The 18289-nt window shown below is 39.0% G+C and overlaps 3 protein-coding genes across 3 annotated transcripts; all 3 read left to right on the top strand.

Annotated features, from left to right (window-relative positions):
* Nucleotides 1-5684: 5684 nt before the first annotated feature.
* On the top strand, nucleotides 5685-9107 carry LOC106425225 (probable mitochondrial-processing peptidase subunit alpha-1, mitochondrial). Its single transcript, XM_013865943.3, has 13 exons — nucleotides 5685-5860; nucleotides 6108-6356; nucleotides 6449-6745; nucleotides 6833-7000; nucleotides 7097-7264; nucleotides 7366-7443; nucleotides 7555-7621; nucleotides 7736-7833; nucleotides 8057-8126; nucleotides 8213-8283; nucleotides 8384-8433; nucleotides 8611-8723; nucleotides 8830-9107. Exons 1-13 carry the CDS (start codon nucleotides 5822-5824, stop codon nucleotides 8874-8876), a joined length of 1515 nt encoding a protein of 504 aa, XP_013721397.2. The 5' UTR covers nucleotides 5685-5821; the 3' UTR covers nucleotides 8877-9107.
* Nucleotides 9108-9312: 205 nt separating this feature from the next.
* LOC106425167 (pentatricopeptide repeat-containing protein At1g51965, mitochondrial-like) lies at nucleotides 9313-14932 on the top strand. The gene is made up of 4 exons (XM_048760657.1): nucleotides 9313-10500; nucleotides 10583-13070; nucleotides 13689-13779; nucleotides 13875-14932. Exons 1-2 carry the CDS (start codon nucleotides 9742-9744, stop codon nucleotides 11783-11785), a joined length of 1962 nt encoding a protein of 653 aa, XP_048616614.1. The 5' UTR covers nucleotides 9313-9741; the 3' UTR covers nucleotides 11786-13070; nucleotides 13689-13779; nucleotides 13875-14932.
* LOC125575220 (putative nuclease HARBI1) lies at nucleotides 13768-14768 on the top strand. Its single transcript, XM_048759678.1, has 3 exons — nucleotides 13768-13779; nucleotides 13875-14538; nucleotides 14638-14768. Exons 1-3 carry the CDS (start codon nucleotides 13768-13770, stop codon nucleotides 14766-14768), a joined length of 807 nt encoding a protein of 268 aa, XP_048615635.1.
* Nucleotides 14933-18289: the final 3357 nt, after the last annotated feature.

The following is an 18289-nucleotide window of genomic DNA, read 5'->3' as shown; positions in this document are numbered from 1 at the left end:
TAAACCCTAATTTGCGTATTCCTAAAATCAGATTGCTTGATTCCATCTTGCTAATATCAGCCTTGAAACTGATAAATATCAGCCTTGAAACTGATTAATAAAATTGATAGAATCAGCCTTGAAACTGATTGTTTTGGTTTTTCATGATTGAAACCCTATTTTTGGATCGAAACCTTAAATTGTGTAATACTTGAATCCATTTGATTATTTTTGATTATTGATCCAATTGCTAGTCTTGATAAAACCTAATTGAATCTGATTGTTAGTCTAGCTAAATCTCATACCTGAAACTGATTGATTAATTGCTAAACCTTGATTGAATATTTTAATATTATCCTTGCACATATAGAATCTGACTGCTAAGAATGAGTGCATCATATCTACTTGGCAGTGTTGCCAGTTTGCATTATATATCATCCTGGCGAACATGTTTATGTTATGCGCATGATCTGATTATTATCACCTTTGCATGATCTGATTGTTTTAAATTGAGGTTCCATAATTTCACTCCTGTACATATAAAATCAGTATGCTAGGTTTGCATTATAACCATATGGCCGCATGAAAACATATAGAAATTGCTTGTTTGGTCGATACCCTTGCTTGATAAATCTGTGTGACTTATTATGCATCATATATCACTTTGGCCGTGTGGCCTTATTGCATTATATCACATTTGGCTGTGTGGCTTGTTTGCTTATTAGAAATATATTGACTTGATAACATGTCTTGTTTATGGCCGTATGTTAAATATTTTATGAGATCGAAAATTGATTGATATATGATTTGAGATGTCGAAAATCAACTTGGATTTTGCTGCCCTAAATCTCCCAAGGGATAATTATTTGAAATGAGCACTAGATACTGAGTTTATCCTAAAGTCAAAGGACTTGGTGAATGAATCACAAAAGGCGATAATGCCAAATGAGAAAGATTGATACATGGCAATATTAATTATTAGCCATCATCTTATTAAGAGTCTCAAAGATCAGTATCTGACTATAGAAAATCTTCTAGACCTTTGGACAGAGTTAAAAAATCGAGAAATGATCACCAAAGAACGGTGTAATTACCAAATGCCCTATTTGATTGGAGGAATCCAAGAATCCAAGACTATAAGTCCGTGGATGAGTCTATTGCTAGCTGGGCAAAATAATGGATTACTGATGAGAAATAGTGAATTGAGACCTCCTGGATTAACCCCATTACCTGATACCAATAAGGCCGCAAAAAAGGGTAACTATGATAGACCACACGGCCATGGCCGTGGAGGGTAGAAAGGACGTGGCCATGGCCACTATAACACATTTGGCCATGGGAATCACTATGGCAGAGGCCGTGGCCGTGGTATATCCTTTAAACCACAAAGCTCGACCAAATCAGTGTGCCATAGATGTGGAATGGGGAACCATTGGGCTAAGATATGAAGGACGAGAGAGTCTGAAAGGGAAGAATTCTGAAACCCACTTGGTTTATAAAGATGGTGAAAATAATTTCAAAAATGATCAAGATGATCTTATGGAATATGAGACTTATTATTTCCTAAAAGAATCAAGTTGATAATATGATTTCGACATCAAACTTGTGTGATTGCTTTGCTTGTATGCTTTCTCTGATTTTTATCTCCTTGATTTTATTTCTATTACATTGTCTGCTTAGATTAAATGAATGAATAATTTTTCTATATGTGTACACTGAAAAACACCAATATAAGTACTAAAGCAGGTATCGCCAGTCTGAAAGAAGACTATGGCTAGGCTAATATATTATTGCCTAAGGGTATGCATCTAGAAATCAGTGATGCCTTATATTCACCCAGCTCTAAGAGCAAGAGCAGCCTATTGAGTTTTAAAGATATAAGAATGAATGGTTTCCATATTGAAACAATGGGCGAAAGAAACAAAGAGTTCCTTCAGATATATGTATAAAATCGCCCAAGGCCATAATAAGTCCTAAAGACTATACCTGCATTCTCTACTGACCTAAACTATGCATAGATCAGTATGATAGAGGCTAAAAGCCTGCGAAGATATACACTTTATGGCACGACCGGATTGGCCATCCTGGTCCAAACATGATGCAAAAATTAATATTCAAAAGGCACACATTAAAAGATAAGAAGAGTTATCCCAAAGAATCTCACGTGTGTAGCATGTACACAAGGGAAACTCATTAGGCCATCACCAGTAAAACGGCTACGAGCCCGACTATATGTCTAGAAAATACTGGTGAATACATGTTCAAGCGTTTAAATGATTATGGTATGTCCATGGGGGTAAGTGTGGACAATTCTGTGATACATGTCTATACCAAGAACGGTTTGGCTGAAATCTTTTAAAACGCAAATAGCTGATTGATAGACCATAACTTATGAGGTCAAAACTCCCATTCACAGCTTGGGTCACACGAAATTTACATGCACCTAAGTTAATACGCATCAGACCATTTAGTGAGCATAGATATCCCCTATCACAATTATTAATGGGTCAAGAGCCAGACATACCTCATCATAAGATATTTGTATGTAATGTCTATGTACTAATTGCTCCACCACAGAGAACTAAGATGGGACCTCAAAAGGAGGATGGGGATATATGTTGGATATGATTCTCCCACAATAATAAAGTACTTTGAGCCAACTATGGGTGATTATATTTGATGTCAGGTACACAGATTATTTTAAGACCAGGAGGAGAAAAATAATAAAGCTGGTAAAAGAATGGTAAAAGAAATAGAATGGAATCAACAATCAATGTCTTGGCAAGATCCTCGGACTAAAGAATGTGAAATAGACGTCCATAGATTATATATTTAAAAAGCTAGCTAATCAAATGCCAGACACATTTACTAACCCAAAAAAGAATGACTAAGTCATATATAAACCAGCTTGTAAAGCACCAACGAATTTGATGTCCAAGAAGAGACACAGTCAAGTTGCTACAAAGTCTAGACAACGTATGAAACGTGGTAGAGCAATATGTTCCAAAAGATAAGAATCCTCGGAAACAAAAGAAAGGTGCAGGGAATTATAATCAAAATCCAAATTCGAGGTTACCAAGGAAACCATCCCAGACATGGAGATAAGGCCGGCCGGCTCTAAGGTACATGTAACAAACAATGTAGCTTAGGACGCCAAGCTGAAGTATTAAAGGTCCTGATAATAATGAATCTCAATCGATTATATCATGTCTGGAACATAATGGAACCAATAAGGAATGTCGACATAAGATGATTTATTTGCATACAAGGTAGCACTTGAATTTATGAATATAAGCGAGGATCATGAACCCACGTTAATATAAGAGTGCGCACTCATAGAGCAGATTGGATTGAATGGAAACGTGGGGTTAAATAGTTTAAAGAAAAAAGTCGTATTTGGCCATATGATTAAGACGCCATATGATGTTAAAACCAGTGGATATAAATGGGTCTTGTGAGGAATAGAAATCATGACATATAAAGCTGATGTTGCACAAGGATTCTCACAAAGACCAATAATAGATTATGAGGAGACATACTCCCATGTGGTGGATGCAACTACTTCTAGATTTCTCATAAGTCTGGCTATATAAGAGAGAAAATTAGACTTGCAGCAAATTGATGTAGTGACTGCATATTTATATAGTCCACTGGATAATGAAAGTACTAGAGGGTATTGAGCTGAAAGAACAGCAAGTTCTCGAGAACAATATTGATAATCATCAAAGTATATGATCTGAATATCCTAGGAACCTCTGGATACAATTTCCCAAATAGTTGAATATCTCGAGAAAGAGTTTGAGATGAAAAGATCTTGGAAAACAAAGTTTTGTTTGGGATTACAGCTTGAGTACATTAACAATGAAATCCTTGTGCATCAAATAGTATATACAGAAAAGGGTACTCAAGAGATTTAATATGGATCAGTCTCACCCATTATCTAGTATATGGACGTGATATCACTTGTTTTGGACACTGATCCATTCAGTCCAAAGGTGGACGATAAAGAAATCCATTTAGTCCTGAGATAGACGATGCAGAAGTCTTGTTTTAGATACTGATCTGTTTGGTCCATAAGAAGGACGATGAAGAAGCCTTTGATTTTGATTCATTTTATACTAACCAGCCCAAAGAGGGGTTATTTGGTTTTGTTGATTTGTTTTTCAGACAGGTTATGTTTTACACATGGTGGTACACGCATATCACAATAACATCATCCAAGATTTCGTGTGTGTATTTGAGGTCGATGACTCAATATGTTCGATCAGATTTTGGCATGGCCGATGGTAAATAAGAACCAACTATCATGTTCGAGGACGAAGCATATTCTGTCCAAGATCTTCATCACCCACAGATTGCAGAAAATTAGAGAGGTCCAAGGGACCTTCAGTAATGTCCAAATCAGGGGGAGTAATGCGTGTTGTACTCTTTTTCCTTCACCATGGTTTTGTCTCAATTGGGTTTTCCTGGTAAGGTTTTAATGAGGCAACATTAAAGCACATTACAAGCTCTAAATGGTTATGGCATCCAAGGGGGAGTGTTATGAACCAGATTGTGGATGACTCATAACCAAAAGATTATACCATCAGCGGCCCAAGAAAGAGAGAGTCGGCCAGCTTTTCCTTTTCCTTATGTCTTTATGTTTTCCTTTTTCCTAGTTGGATTATGATTTGTACTTTTTCCATTTATCTATGACGGTGTAATCTCCTATATAAGGAACCTCTATGTTATGAATAAAGATAGACTTTTCCATTACTTTCACAACATACCATAATTTGTTTTTCCTAAATATTGTTTACACTTGAATAATAGTGGATGTGATATAAGTTTTATAAATTATTAATTGAATAACAGGAGATTGCAAGTGAGTTTAAGTGATTTTGCGCAAATCCCAAATTGCATAACACTTGATTTGAAAAGAAATTTAAAATCACTGATTCAAGTAGGGGTGGACGTTCGGGTACTCATTCGGGTTCGGTTCGGGTCTATTCGGGTTTTGGGTTTTCGGGGTCAAAGATTTCAGCCTCATACGGATATTTCTAAGTTTCGGTTCGGTTCGGATCTTTGCGGGTTTGGTTCGGGTTTGGATAACCCATTAAAATTATTTTTAAAATTTTAAAATTCATTATATACTTTAATTTTTTCAAAATCTATAAACAAAATATTATATTACATAAAAATTTGAATAACATATGTCAAAATACCTAAACTTAACATATAATTTGATTTGATTTGAATATTTGGATAGATAGTCAATAGATATTTCAAATATTTTTGTCGTTTTGAGTATATTTTAGCTATTTTAGACATTTACTTTTGACTATTTATATACATTTTTAAGTATTTTGGACAATTTAAAAATATCTTATATATTTTGGAAGTTTTTAGTAGACAATAAATCTAAAATATTTTTATATAAGGGGGGTATAGAAATCAATTTTGGATATATTCGGATACCCGGAATACTTCGGTTCGGGTCGGGTTCGGTTTCGGTTCTTTAGATACCAAAATTTTGAACCCGTTCGGATATTTAATCAATTTTGGTTCGGGTTCGGTACTATTTTTTCGGATCAGGTTCAGGTTCGATTTTTTGGATTCAGATTTTTTGCCCAAGCCCTAGATTCAACATATGATTTTAAAGAAATCTCAAAATTTGTTGAAACTCTTATTTGAATACACCCCTTTTTAGACGGCTCCGTGAACTAATTCATCCGATGGGCCAAGCCCATATAAACATTTGGGCCTATGATAAGCAATACGTAAGCAGCAAAACTCGCAGTCTCTCTCACCTTCTCAATTCATCTCTTCCCTTCCCTTCCGATTTAGGGTTTCCACAGTCGCCATGTATCGCACGGCAGCTTCACGAGCCAGGGCTCTCAAGGTTTGTTACCTTAGCCTTTGATCGTTTCACGATTGATGTTCTCTTGTAAGCGTCTGGAACCTTCGCGTAGTGAATAGATTCGTCCTGATTTCGCCTACGTTCTCGGAAAATCTTTAGATCTGGATTGAATTACCCGCGATGATGGGACTGTTATTACTGCTTAGGTTTACGAGTTTCTGAAGTCAATCTAACTAGAAATGGATTTGCGACTCATCGATTGAAGAATCATATTCTTGTTTTGTGATAGGGATCTCTTAGCCGGAGTTTGAGACCGGCGCGTTATGCAAGTTCAAGTGCTGTTGCTACTAGTTCTTCTTCTTCTTCTCCAGGTTTCTTTAGCTGGTTGACTGGTGGATCATCTTCTTCGCTTACTTCATTGGACATGCCACTACAGGGTGTGTCTCTTCCTCCACCACTTGCTGACCTTGTTGAGCCAAGCAAACTTAAGATCACTACTCTCCCAAATGGTCTCAAAATCGCCTCAGAGATGTCTCCCGTAAGTAAAGCTTATGTTTTTTTTTTTCTCTGCTGAGAATCTTTTAAAATGCGGTAAATGAACTGAACGAAGTTATTATTTTGGTGTCTTAGAATCCGACAGCGTCCATTGGTTTGTATGTTGATTGTGGCTCTATCTACGAAGCTCCTTATTTCCATGGAGCAACGCATTTGCTTGAGAGGATGGCCTTCAAGAGCACGAGAAACAGGAGCCATCTACGTCTCGTGAGGGAGATTGAGGCTATTGGAGGCAACACCTCGGCATCTGCGTCTCGGGAGCAGATGAGTTACACTATTGATGCTCTTAAGACCTATGTCCCTGAAATGGTTGAAATTCTTATTGACAGTGTGAGGAACCCTGCTTTCTTGGATTGGGAAGTCAACGAAGAGGTGAATCCCTTTTTTCTCCTTTGTTGTTATTTTAGTAACTCTTGTGAAATTATTTATGTGACGTATTGTCTTGTGGTTATTTGGCAGCTACGTAAGATGAAGCTAGAGATAGCGGAACTTGCAAAGAACCCTATGGGGCTTCTCATGGAGGCCGTTCACTCTGCTGGTTATTCCGGTGCATTGGCGAATCCTCTGTACGCACCTGAGTCTGCTTTGGACAGATTGAATGGGGAACTCTTGGAGGAGTTTATGGCTGTAAGACCGCATCAGCTTTTGAGAATCTCTGTGATTACAGTCGTTTACTTTAATTAATGTCCTTATTTGCTTACTCATTTGATATGGGAATTTCAGGAGAATTTCACTGCTGCGCGTATGGTGCTGGCGGCAAGTGGAGTTGAACACGAGGAACTTTTAAAAGTTGTTGAGCCATTGACTTCTGACCTTCCTAATGTACCGCGCCAAGCGGAACCAAAATCTCAGTATACTGGTGGAGATTTCCGCCAACATACTGGTGGAGAGGTAATCATGACAGATTTGCTTTCATTGAAAAAGTGTGTTTGAGATGAAAGTGTATTTATGTCACAATACTACTTGAGCTTATTCTGTTCTGTCATCTTCAGGCTACGCACTTTGCTCTCGCCTTTGAGGTTCCTGGCTGGAATAACGAGAAAGAAGCAGTTATCGCCACTGTTCTCCAGGTTTCTAACTTGAATATTTAATGTTTGCTTGTGTTAAAAATATTTACTTGTTTTAATCAAATTCTATTCATTAGCATAGACTGAATATAATTTAATTCGAATTGCTATTAGATGCTTATGGGAGGAGGTGGCTCGTTCTCTGCTGGAGGCCCTGGAAAAGGAATGCACTCATGGCTATGTAAGTCAATTCTTGTGTTTATATCGCTTTCTGTTTTCACGTTTGTTGAACTAGTTCATTACAAGTTCTCAAGCGATCAGTAATAGTGATAAATATTCCTATGTCTGTTTACAGATCTCCGTATTCTTAACGAATACCAGCAAGTGCAGTCATGCACTGCTTTCAGTAGCATCTTTAACAACACCGGGTTGTTTGGAATCTATGGTTGCTCGGTTAGTTTCAGCAATCCTCATCTATGCTCTTCCTTATAAATCAACTATCCACTTAATCTCATTGATTATAGTTGTAATTTGTGTGGGTATTAATACCTTTAACTTAAGGAATATCGATTTTGTGGGGGTATTAGGCTTTGTCTAGTTTGTGTGACTTGACGACTTCTTTGCTTCATATGTGTTCTAGTACATATTGTGATACGATTTACATCCATGAGTGCAGAGTCCCGAGTTCGCTGCAAAAGCAATTGAATTAGCAGCTAAAGAAATGAAAGATGTTGCCGGAGGAAAAGGTTTGCAGTTTGTTTCTTCTGTTTTCTCCTATTATAATCTTAACAAGTCGAAGCTGTTGTTTACATCTGTTTATTTGTTTGGACAGTTAATCAGAAGCATCTTGATCGCGCCAAGGCGGCCACAAAATCTGCAGTTCTGATGAATTTGGAATCACAAGTATTCCCTCACTAAGATCAAACCATTTTGCTTGAAAAGCATGTTTGTTCGATTCGAACCGATTAGATTTTACTAACGAGTTAATGTATGTCCTATGCAGATGATTGCAGCAGAAGACATTGGCAGGCAGATTCTTACATACGGAGAGAGGTACACGCAAATGTCTTTTAGAAAAGAAAAAAATTAAAGACAGCTTAGTATTCTCCTTGCGCATCATAGCGTGTACACGCAAATGTCTTTTAGAAAAGAAAAAAATTAAAGACAGCTTAGTATTCTTCTTGCGCATCATAGTGTGTTTATAAATGAATAAATAAATAATTATTGCAGGAAACCAGTTGAGCAATTCCTGAAGACAGTTGATGGACTAACCTTGAAGGACATTACAGATTTCACCAGCAAGATTATCTCAAAGCCTTTGACAATGGGTTCCTTCGGAGATGGTAAACAAGTTTTCACTTTTTTCTTACTAGTTTTATGTGTTTTTAATGTCATCAAAAAATCAAGATTTTGTGTCATGAAATCGTGTCTGGTTCTTTCTTTTGGCAGTGTTGTCTGTTCCTAGCTACGACACCGTAAGCAGCAAGTTTTCTTGAAGCAGCAAACAAGTTGCGAGAAAATCTACAATACCTTGGGACATGTAAAATAAAGAAGGATCTTTGGGAAAAGAAGACTGGACCATTTATAAAATTTCTATTTTTTACGAAATGGATTTTGTTTCCATCGACAATTGAAATGGCTTGCATTTTTCCTGTCCGTCTCGCCAACTTTCAAGAATTATTTGTATTCCAATAAATATTTTTTCACAACTTCATGCAGTTATGCTACTTACTGTGTCATTTTTCACAATTTGTTTTACTTGTTTGAACATGAAACAGGTATCTTTTGGGCATGGTAGCTAGGTAAGCAATGGGGTCGCTCGTGGGTAATTTGACAAGGAGGAGCCAACGGTAAGGTAACGACGAAAATTTGTTTATGGAATGATGATCTGTAACTCTATTACTACATTTAATAGGGCACAACTGTAACCCTCATCTTTGAAGGAAGAATCAAATGCTGAAAAGAGACGACACTTTTCTTTCCTGTTCTTGTCTCGATTCTCAAGTTTATTGTTCGTTTTATCAAACTTGTAATATGTCATTTGAAAAATATCTAGTGGAAGGATCACACTTAGAAGCGTTTCAGTTTTTAATTCAGCTATATACAACATAGATGGATTGTTTGATAAACTTCAAGACATGATCTTGTAGAGAATTATGAGTAGACTAGACTCTCTCGTAAGCTACACAGCCTACACTGTTGTGGTCGATTAAGGAGAGATTAATCTTCACAATTGTGTAATAAGTGGACCGTAGCAATTATAGGCCCATTTATCCCAACTTAGGCCCATTTAAAATAAAAACGGTCATCTACATCGAGGCTTCTTACTCGAGAGAACTCGTTCCCTTCTCCGCCGCAAACATGAGGCTTCTTCACCGCCGTTTCTTTATCTTCACCGATGGAATTTTCGGAGCCAACAGGCGAGGATACGCCACCAATTATGTTGCCAAGGTCACTTCATCATCTCCCTCCGGGCGATCTCTCTCCGCCGAAGTTTCCCTTCCTAATCCCCTCCCCTCCGACATACGCGGCTACCCTCTCCCTCGCCGTCACCTCATCTGCCGAGCAACCAATCTCCTTCTCCGCCACGAAACCTCTTCCGATCCCTTCTCCGAGCTCTCCGATTACCTCTCTTCCCTCTCACTCTCCCTAACTCCCGACGAAGCTTCAGAGATTCTCAAATCCCTAAACTGCCCTCGCCTGGCCGTCGATTTCTTCCACTTCGTCCCCTCCGTGTGCCCTAGCTCTCACCACGACCCGTTCCTCTACAACCGCATCATCTTGATCCTCTCCAAGTCTAACCTCCCCGACAGATTCGATCGCGTCCGTTCGATTCTCGATCTGATGGTGAAGTCTAACGTACGTGGCAACATCTCCACCGTTAATATCTTAATAGGTTTCTTCGGGAACGCGGAAGATTTAGAAATGTGCTTAGGGCTGGTGAAGAAATGGGAGTTAAAGATGAACTCTTTCACATACAAGTGTCTCCTTCAAGCTTACTTAAGGTCTCGTGATTCTTCGAAAGCATTCGATGTGTACTGCGAGATTAGAAGAGGAGGGCATAAGCTCGACGTCTTCGCTTACAATATGTTGCTTGATGCTTTAGCTAAAGATGAAAAGGTACTTACTTCTAAATTTCCTTCACACAAACTAAAACTTGAGTTTCATGTATAAAGGATGAAAATGTACATTCTTTTGTCAGATTGATCAGGCATGCCAAGTTTTCGAAGACATGATGAGAAAGCATTGTAGAGGAGATGAGTATTCCTACACGATTATGATCAGGACAATGGGAAGAATTGGGAAGTACAATAAAGCTGTTGATCTATTCAATGAGATGATAACTGAAGGGCTTACTCTCAACGTGGTTGGTTACAATACTCTTATGCAAGTTCTCGCAAAAGGAAAGATGGTTGATAAGGCTATTCAGGTTTTCTCCAAGATGGTTGAAACGGGTTGTCGTCCCAACGAGTATACGTACAGTCTGGTTTTGAATCTTTTAGTAGCTGTAGGTCAGCTTGTGAAGTTAGATGGGATTGTGGAGATGTCCAAGAGGTATATGACTCAGGGGATATATTCTTATTTGGTTAGAACGCTGAGTAAACTAGGGCATGTGAGTGAGGCTCACCGGCTGTTTTGTGATATGTGGAGCTTCCCTGTGAAAGGACAGAGGGATAGTTACATGTCGATGCTTGAGAGTTTATGCGGTGCGGGTAAAACAGTTGAAGCTATAGAGATGTTGAGCAAGATCCATGAGAAAGGTGTGGTTACGGATACCATGATGTACAACACCGTGTTCTCTGCGCTTGGGAAGCAAAAGCAAGTATCTCATATTCATGATCTCTTCGAGAAAATGAAAAAAGATGGTCCGTGTCCAGACATATTCACGTATAATATACTCATCTCTAGTTTTGGTCGTGTGGGAGAAGTTGATGAAGCTATCAAAATCTTCGAGGAGCTTGAGAGTAGTGACTGTAAACCGGACATTGTTTCGTACAACTCTTTGATTAATTGCTTGGGGAAGAACGGTGATGTTGATGAAGCTCACCTGAGGTTCAAGGAGATGCAGGAGAGAGGATTAAACCCTGATGTGGTCACATACAGCACTCTGATGGAATGCTTTGGGAAGACGGAGAGAGTCGAAATGGCGTATAGATTGTTCGAAGAGATGCTTGTTAAAGGGTGTCAACCGAACATTGTGACGTACAACATATTACTTGATTGTCTAGAGAAGAGTGGAAGAACCGCTGAAGCAGTTGATATGTACACGAGGATGAAACAGCAAGGACTCACACCTGATTCCATTACTTACAGTGTTCTTGAACGGTTGCAGTCTGGCTCTCATGGAAAGTCACGGATTCGTAGGAAGAATCCGATAACAGGTTGGGTGGTCAGTCCTCTGTAGCCACGTGAAGTAGTGAAACAAGGTTTTGAGAAAGATACTTGGCTGGAGAATGAAAACTCCAGATTTTATTGAGGCTTTTTCAGTGAACTCTGTACAAACACCGTCTTCTCCGTAGTGTGATGATCAGGTTAGAGTACCTGAAGCTCAAAGATTTTGATTTATGATAGATTAGATGATACATTTATGTTTGAAGGGTTTGCTTATTGCATCACATAGTTCTTTAATGCATTGGTTCCTCACTGTTTGCTCCTTGTTGAATTAGTAGAGCTGGAAGTTTAGAATAAGATTATGTACCTAGATTGATCAACAATGTTTTACAGTCTTATAGAGAGATTATAGTATCCAAAACCTCGACTACAAATTCTGTATTATCAAATTTTATTTTATCCATTTGCAGTTTTGTATTGTTTTCTTTTAATCTTCAAGATTTTCGCAAAAGGGTACAATAAAAACATAACTTTGTGATTTAACTATAGAAAATTATAACCCTAAATTTGCATCAGGCAACACTGAAAATTCATTGCTAAATTCTTGAAGAGAAAAAAAAAAGGTTTTACAGAATCATGTAGCTAGAACAAGAATAGCGATGTTGCTGCTGTTGCGGCAAACTCTCGCCGCTACCGCGATACTTGGAGGCTATATCCGGTTCCTCTCAGAAAGCCGATGAGGTGCGCTATGCGAACGTTGCTTCGCCTTAAACGACTGTGTATTCTCCATGTAGCCAGGACCAGGAGTGTTCATTCCATAGCCAGACTGAGCATTTCCACAAACCCTTTTACTAGGACACTGCATTACATAGGCCCTGTTCGTTTGGAGGTTGCTAGCGTCACTTCAGCGTCTAAACGGTGTTCGTTTACCGGTCGCGGGCTCAGCGACTGATCGTAGCGACCGGACGCTAGCGACCCGCGATTAAAAATTTTGATCGCCGATAAATTCAGCGTTTGCTACCAAAAAACCTGCGATCAAAAAAAAAAATCAAAATACAAAATACAAAAACACCCTCAATCTATCTTCAAAATTACAAAACAATACCCTTAACCTAAAACTTTCTCACGCCTCAGCTCTCTCTCTCTCTTCGCCATCTCTCATGCCTCTCTTCTCTCATGCCTCAGCTCTCTCTCTCTCTATCTCTCCCTCTTCAGCATCTCTCACGCCTCTCTTCACCATCTCTCACGCCTCAGCTCTCTCTCTCTCCCTTCACCATCTCTCACGCCTCTCTTCACCATCTCTTCACGATCTCTCTCACACGTCTCTCACCATCTCTCACGCCTCAGCTCTCTCAAAGGTCAGTTCTCTCTCTCTCTCTCTCCCTCTCTCTCTCTCCCTCTCCCTCTCTCTCTCCCTCCCTCTCTCTCTCTCCCTCCCTCTCTCTCTCTCCCTCTCTCTCTCTCTCTCTCTGCGTTTTGTGTTAGGATAATGGAACCTTTAGATTAATTAAGTTGGATGTTGGGTTTTTTGATTCTTGATATGGGTTGCTTTTAGATTTAAGATTTTGATTATCAAATCTCTGTTTTGTAATACATGGGTACCAGACCTTGCAACTCTGTACGTTCCTTTGATCTCTATCTCAGAAACCAATACATGTGTGTTATTGGCATTTGTGAAGGAATCTAAATATCTGAACTTACATTCGTAGATGTGGGGTTATATAATAGTTTATTATTATTATGTAGAATCAGTGACATTAAATGTATCCTTGTGGGGATTATATGTTTAGAGTTTGTGTTTCACTTAGTTCTGCAGATTGCTTTAACTTGGGTTTGTCGGATTACAGCCTGCTTGTGTGAGCTAGAACCTGTTGTTTCTTAAAATTTCGTTTATACATTGGTTATTACCATTTATTGCTTCCTTCGCATTGCCATCAATATATACATGTGCCTTTCTTTTTTTATTGTTGTTGTAGGTGTGTGTTCTACTTGGTTCTCCGAGCTCTTGATACTATCTTTTCAGATTTGGACATAAATCACAACTAGACAGAAAGAATGGCTAATGATGTAAGATTCTAATACAGCTCTTGTTTCTTAGATGTTTCTGTTTTTTTTTTTGCGACTTAGATTGCAGTAATTGTTAAGCCAATGAATGTTTGCAGATGGTTAGGTGGTACATGGATGATGATGATGATGAGGACGATGTGCTTAAGCCAGAGAGATTACTTCAAAGAACAGATCGAGGTGCTGGATGGCATCATGTTCAGCAGTTTATGCACGGGTCAGATGATGATCGATACTGGCCATTTTTTAAAGATTGTATTGGAGCATTGGATGGAACTCATATCTCAGTTCGCCCACCGAAGCGAAATGCCGAAGCATACAGGGGTAGAAAACAGGAGCCGACCATGAATGTCCTTGCTATATGTAACTTTGATATGAAGTTCATATATGCTTTTGTGGGTGTCCCGGGTAGAGCACATGACACAAAGGTATTGACTTATTGTGCGAGGAATGAGCCCTTTTTTCCACATCCTCCAAATGGAAAGTATTATTTGGTTGATGCTGGATATCCCACAAGAACAGGGTATCTTGGTCCGTATCGTAGAGTTCGGTATCATCTCGATCAGTTCAACAGAGGAGGACCGCCAACGAACACTCGAGAGGTGTTCAACCGGAGACATTCAAGCATGCGATCTGTGATTGAGCGGACATTTGGAGTGTGGAAAGCAAAATGGAGAATTCTTGACCGTAGGCATCCAAAGTATGGTTTGATCAAATGGATAAAGCTAGTAACATCAACGATGACTCTACACAACTTCATACGTGATTCACATCGAGAAGATAATGATTTTGTGCGTTGGCAAAGAAGAGAAGAATATCATACACATGGTGATGATGATGATGATGAAAATGAAGATGAAGAAGAAAAAGAAGAAGATGGTGATGGTCATGGTGGACATATTCCATATGAGCCGACTGGTGATAGAGCCATGGAAGGTTTACGTGATCATATTGGTAATGAGTTGAGTAGAGGATATCGATTACCTTACTAGATTATTTGATTTGAGTTTATACTGATTTTTATTATTAGTTACTCGTATGACCACTTTCCCTATTGTTTAAATAGAAATCTTTGTAACAATTGTGAGAGAATTTCTGATTTAGACCAGGGATTTTCTTAATAAGGAAACTCTTATAATAAGCTATAGTTTTCTTCTTCTAGGGGAATGATAAAGTTGATGTGTGAATGGCTCGTGGGGTGTTCTTCCCATCATTACACTTTCGGATTATTTAAAAAGGAATAAGTCTTGGTATTCGAATTCTAAATATAATGAACAAAAGTGAACTTGTACAGAGAAAAATATAAGAAACTGAAACAATTAGACATCTTGCCTTCTTTCCTCCATAGTGTGATTTATTACACTTTACAGTTTTAATGATTTAGCCACATTTTTTACGAAACCTAAATACACAAGAGCAAATGTATGTCAAAAATAAATATTTGGTCGCCAGCGATACCGAAACGAATAACATAGCGACAACCGCTGCGATCAATCTCGCGACATGGAAACGAACAACTCAGCGACAACCGCTGCGATCAACCTCGCGACCTTCAAACGAACAACTATCAGTGACATTATGTCGCAGTCGCTGGTCGCTGACTCTGGTCGCTGACGCTGGCGACCACGAAACGAACAGAGCCATAGTAGCGATTATTATTAGCCGCGTGATGGTGAGATGAAGAGGTTAGTCTCGGTGTCGTCGCAAACTTCGATGAAGATGATAATCTTGGCGTGCTTTGCGCAGTCCCAAACTTCCACTTCTCCTTTGGTAAGTTCAGCTCCAAATCACTCCCTCGGTAAACAAAACCGTCTTCATATTCAGACATTGGGACAAGATTGTGCATTTGCCTAGGTTTACGTCTCCTCTTAAACATGTCATGGACCTGCACAATCTTTTGATGTCTCTCTTCACGCGCCACTTCATCGAACTTATCCTATCAATTATCAGAATCAGACAACACACTTTTAAAGTCTTGGTTTTGGCTTAAAGAACAAGAAGGCAATAGAAGCGGTATGTTGGTTGGTTCTTTACAAAGGAGTGTCGTGGTTGAAACATGTTGCTGTACTCTTTCTTGTGGCAGCTATTGCGTTTAGACCGCTGAACATGTTGCTGTACTCTTTCTTGTGGCAGCTATTGCGTTTAGAACGCACAGCGGTTTGGACTCTAATCAAAGCTTGTATGCTATGCAGCATCGCAGCGGCGCGTTTCCTTACCAAGTATCCTCTCACTAGAGCTTGCAGCTTCACTATACCTTTCAAAGCTCGTAATGCTTTCCTCGCCTTACCATTAAAACAAAATTTCAAATAAAACAATTATTTCTAATCAAAGATTCTAACGTTAATAAATCTTTGGAAATAAACGTTTTCAAGATTTGGAAATTTACCAAAGAGCCCCAAAGACCTTTTGGATTTTCACAGCGGCCCAACGTTCCTCCCACGTGATGATATCTCCCGCTCTTCCTTCACCGGTCAGTCTAGCCATTTCCGCAGCTGCTTTATCCACAGAAACCCCTGCTTCTGCGGCTGTAGCTGCTGCGGTTGCTACAGCAATCGCGTTCTTGTTTTGTTCCTTCTCTTTATCGGAACCATCGTCGGAAATGAGTCTCTTCTTTGTGCCAAACAATCCTTTAGAGCATCCCCATTAGTGAACTCCCTCTTGGGGTTCATAGGAATTTTTTAATATGTTTCTGGTGGGGCCATGAATAGTGATGAACCTGTATCTATTTTGCTCTTCCATTGGTGAACCTGAAGATGAGGTTCTTAGGAATTTAAAAAAATATTTTTAATATTTTTTAAAAAATTTTATTCAATACAATGAGAATTCATGAACATACAAATATTATTCATCTAGATTACCAAACTTTTGCCATATATTTTCAGCTAAATCAGCTTTCAAATGATCATGTATCTGTTGATCCCGAATTTGATTGCGAATGGGAAGCATATTACTGATATAGGATGGGGTGTCCGTAGAGTACGAGAAATCAACCTGGGAACTTTTGCTTGACTCTCCTGCTACGAAGTCAGATGTATCATACATAGTGTATCCGTGTCGTTCGTTCTCTACTATCATATTGTCCAGTATGACAGAAGTTCTCATAATCCTTCCTATCTTTTCCTTATCCCATAGTCGAGCTGGGTTTTTAACTATTGCAACCTCGATTGCAATACTCCAAAAGCATGTTCGACATCTTTTCTGACGGATTCTTGACGTTCAGCAAATAGCTCTGCTTTATGACCTTGAGGAAGTGGGATGGATTGGATAAATGTTGACCATTTCGGATAGATTCCGTCGGTAAGGTAGTACGAGATACGATAATTGTGGCCGTTGACCTTGAATTTAACTTTAGGAGCTCGACCTTGTAAAATGTCATCAAAAACTGGTGACCGATCAAGAACATTAATATCGTTGAGGGTACTTGGTAATCCGAAAAATGCGTGCCATATCCAAAGATCATGTGATGTCACAGCCTCTAAGACAATTGTCGGCTTTGCTGAACCACGCGTGTACTGCCCTCTCCAAGCCGTTGGGCAGTTTTTCCACTCCCAATGCATACAGTCGATGCTGCCTATCATCCCTGGAAACCCGCGTACCTCTCCAACATCGAGTAATCGTTGAAGATCTTCCGGTGTAGGTCTCCTTAGATACTCATCTCCAAACAATTCTATTATCCCATTAGTGAAATTTTCCAAACATAAAAGTGCAGTACTCTCACCAAGTCGGAGATACTCGTCATACGTATCTCCCGATTGACCATATGCCAGCATACGTATAGCTGTTGTACACTTTTGAAGTGCAGATAGCCCGTACCTTCCGTGAGCATTTCTTCGTTGCTTAAAGTATGGAACATCATTACTTAGGCGATCGACAATGCGAAGGAACAACGGCTTATTCATTCGAAAACGCCGCCTAAACATTTGCGGTGGGTATGTAGGATTTCCCCCGAAATAGTCGTTCCAAAGTATATTGTGACCTTGTTCCCGATCTCTTTCGATATAAGTTCGTCTCCTCGGCTTGTTGGCTTGAACATCAACTATTGTGTCGAAGGTGGAATCAATTTCCTGGTCGAACATTTCGTCAAAAGCTTCGTTTAACATTTCATCTACGCCACTAGACGATGAGGAAGACATCGTTTTTTTTTTTGGAAATTTTGTTAAGTGGTTTTGAAATAAAGGCAGAGGTTTGGAAATTTGGTTAACTGGTTTGGAAAAAGTTTTAAAAGAAGAAGTTGACTGGTTTTGAAGTTGGAAATAAAGGTAGAGATAGACAATTTTAAAAAGAAGTTGAGAGACAATTTGTTTTAGTGGTCTGAAGAAGTAGAGAGACACTTTTAAGAAGTTGAGTTTGTTTTTCATTTGAGAAATAAAGAGAGACATAGTTTATATAGATAGAGTGCATCAGTACAAGTTTTAAAAAAAGAAGAAGTCGACATAATTTTACATAACCCGTGATTGAAAATATAAGTGTAGATACAAAATTCTACACTTTCCCGTGAAACAAACAGACAAAA

The sequence above is a fragment of the Brassica napus genome, chromosome C6 (genome assembly GCF_020379485.1).
Source record: "Brassica napus cultivar Da-Ae chromosome C6, Da-Ae, whole genome shotgun sequence".
NCBI classification, from domain to species: Eukaryota; Viridiplantae; Streptophyta; class Magnoliopsida; order Brassicales; family Brassicaceae; genus Brassica; species Brassica napus.
Note: the sequence above shows the minus strand (reverse complement) of the source record. Positions and strands in the feature narration are given on the sequence as shown.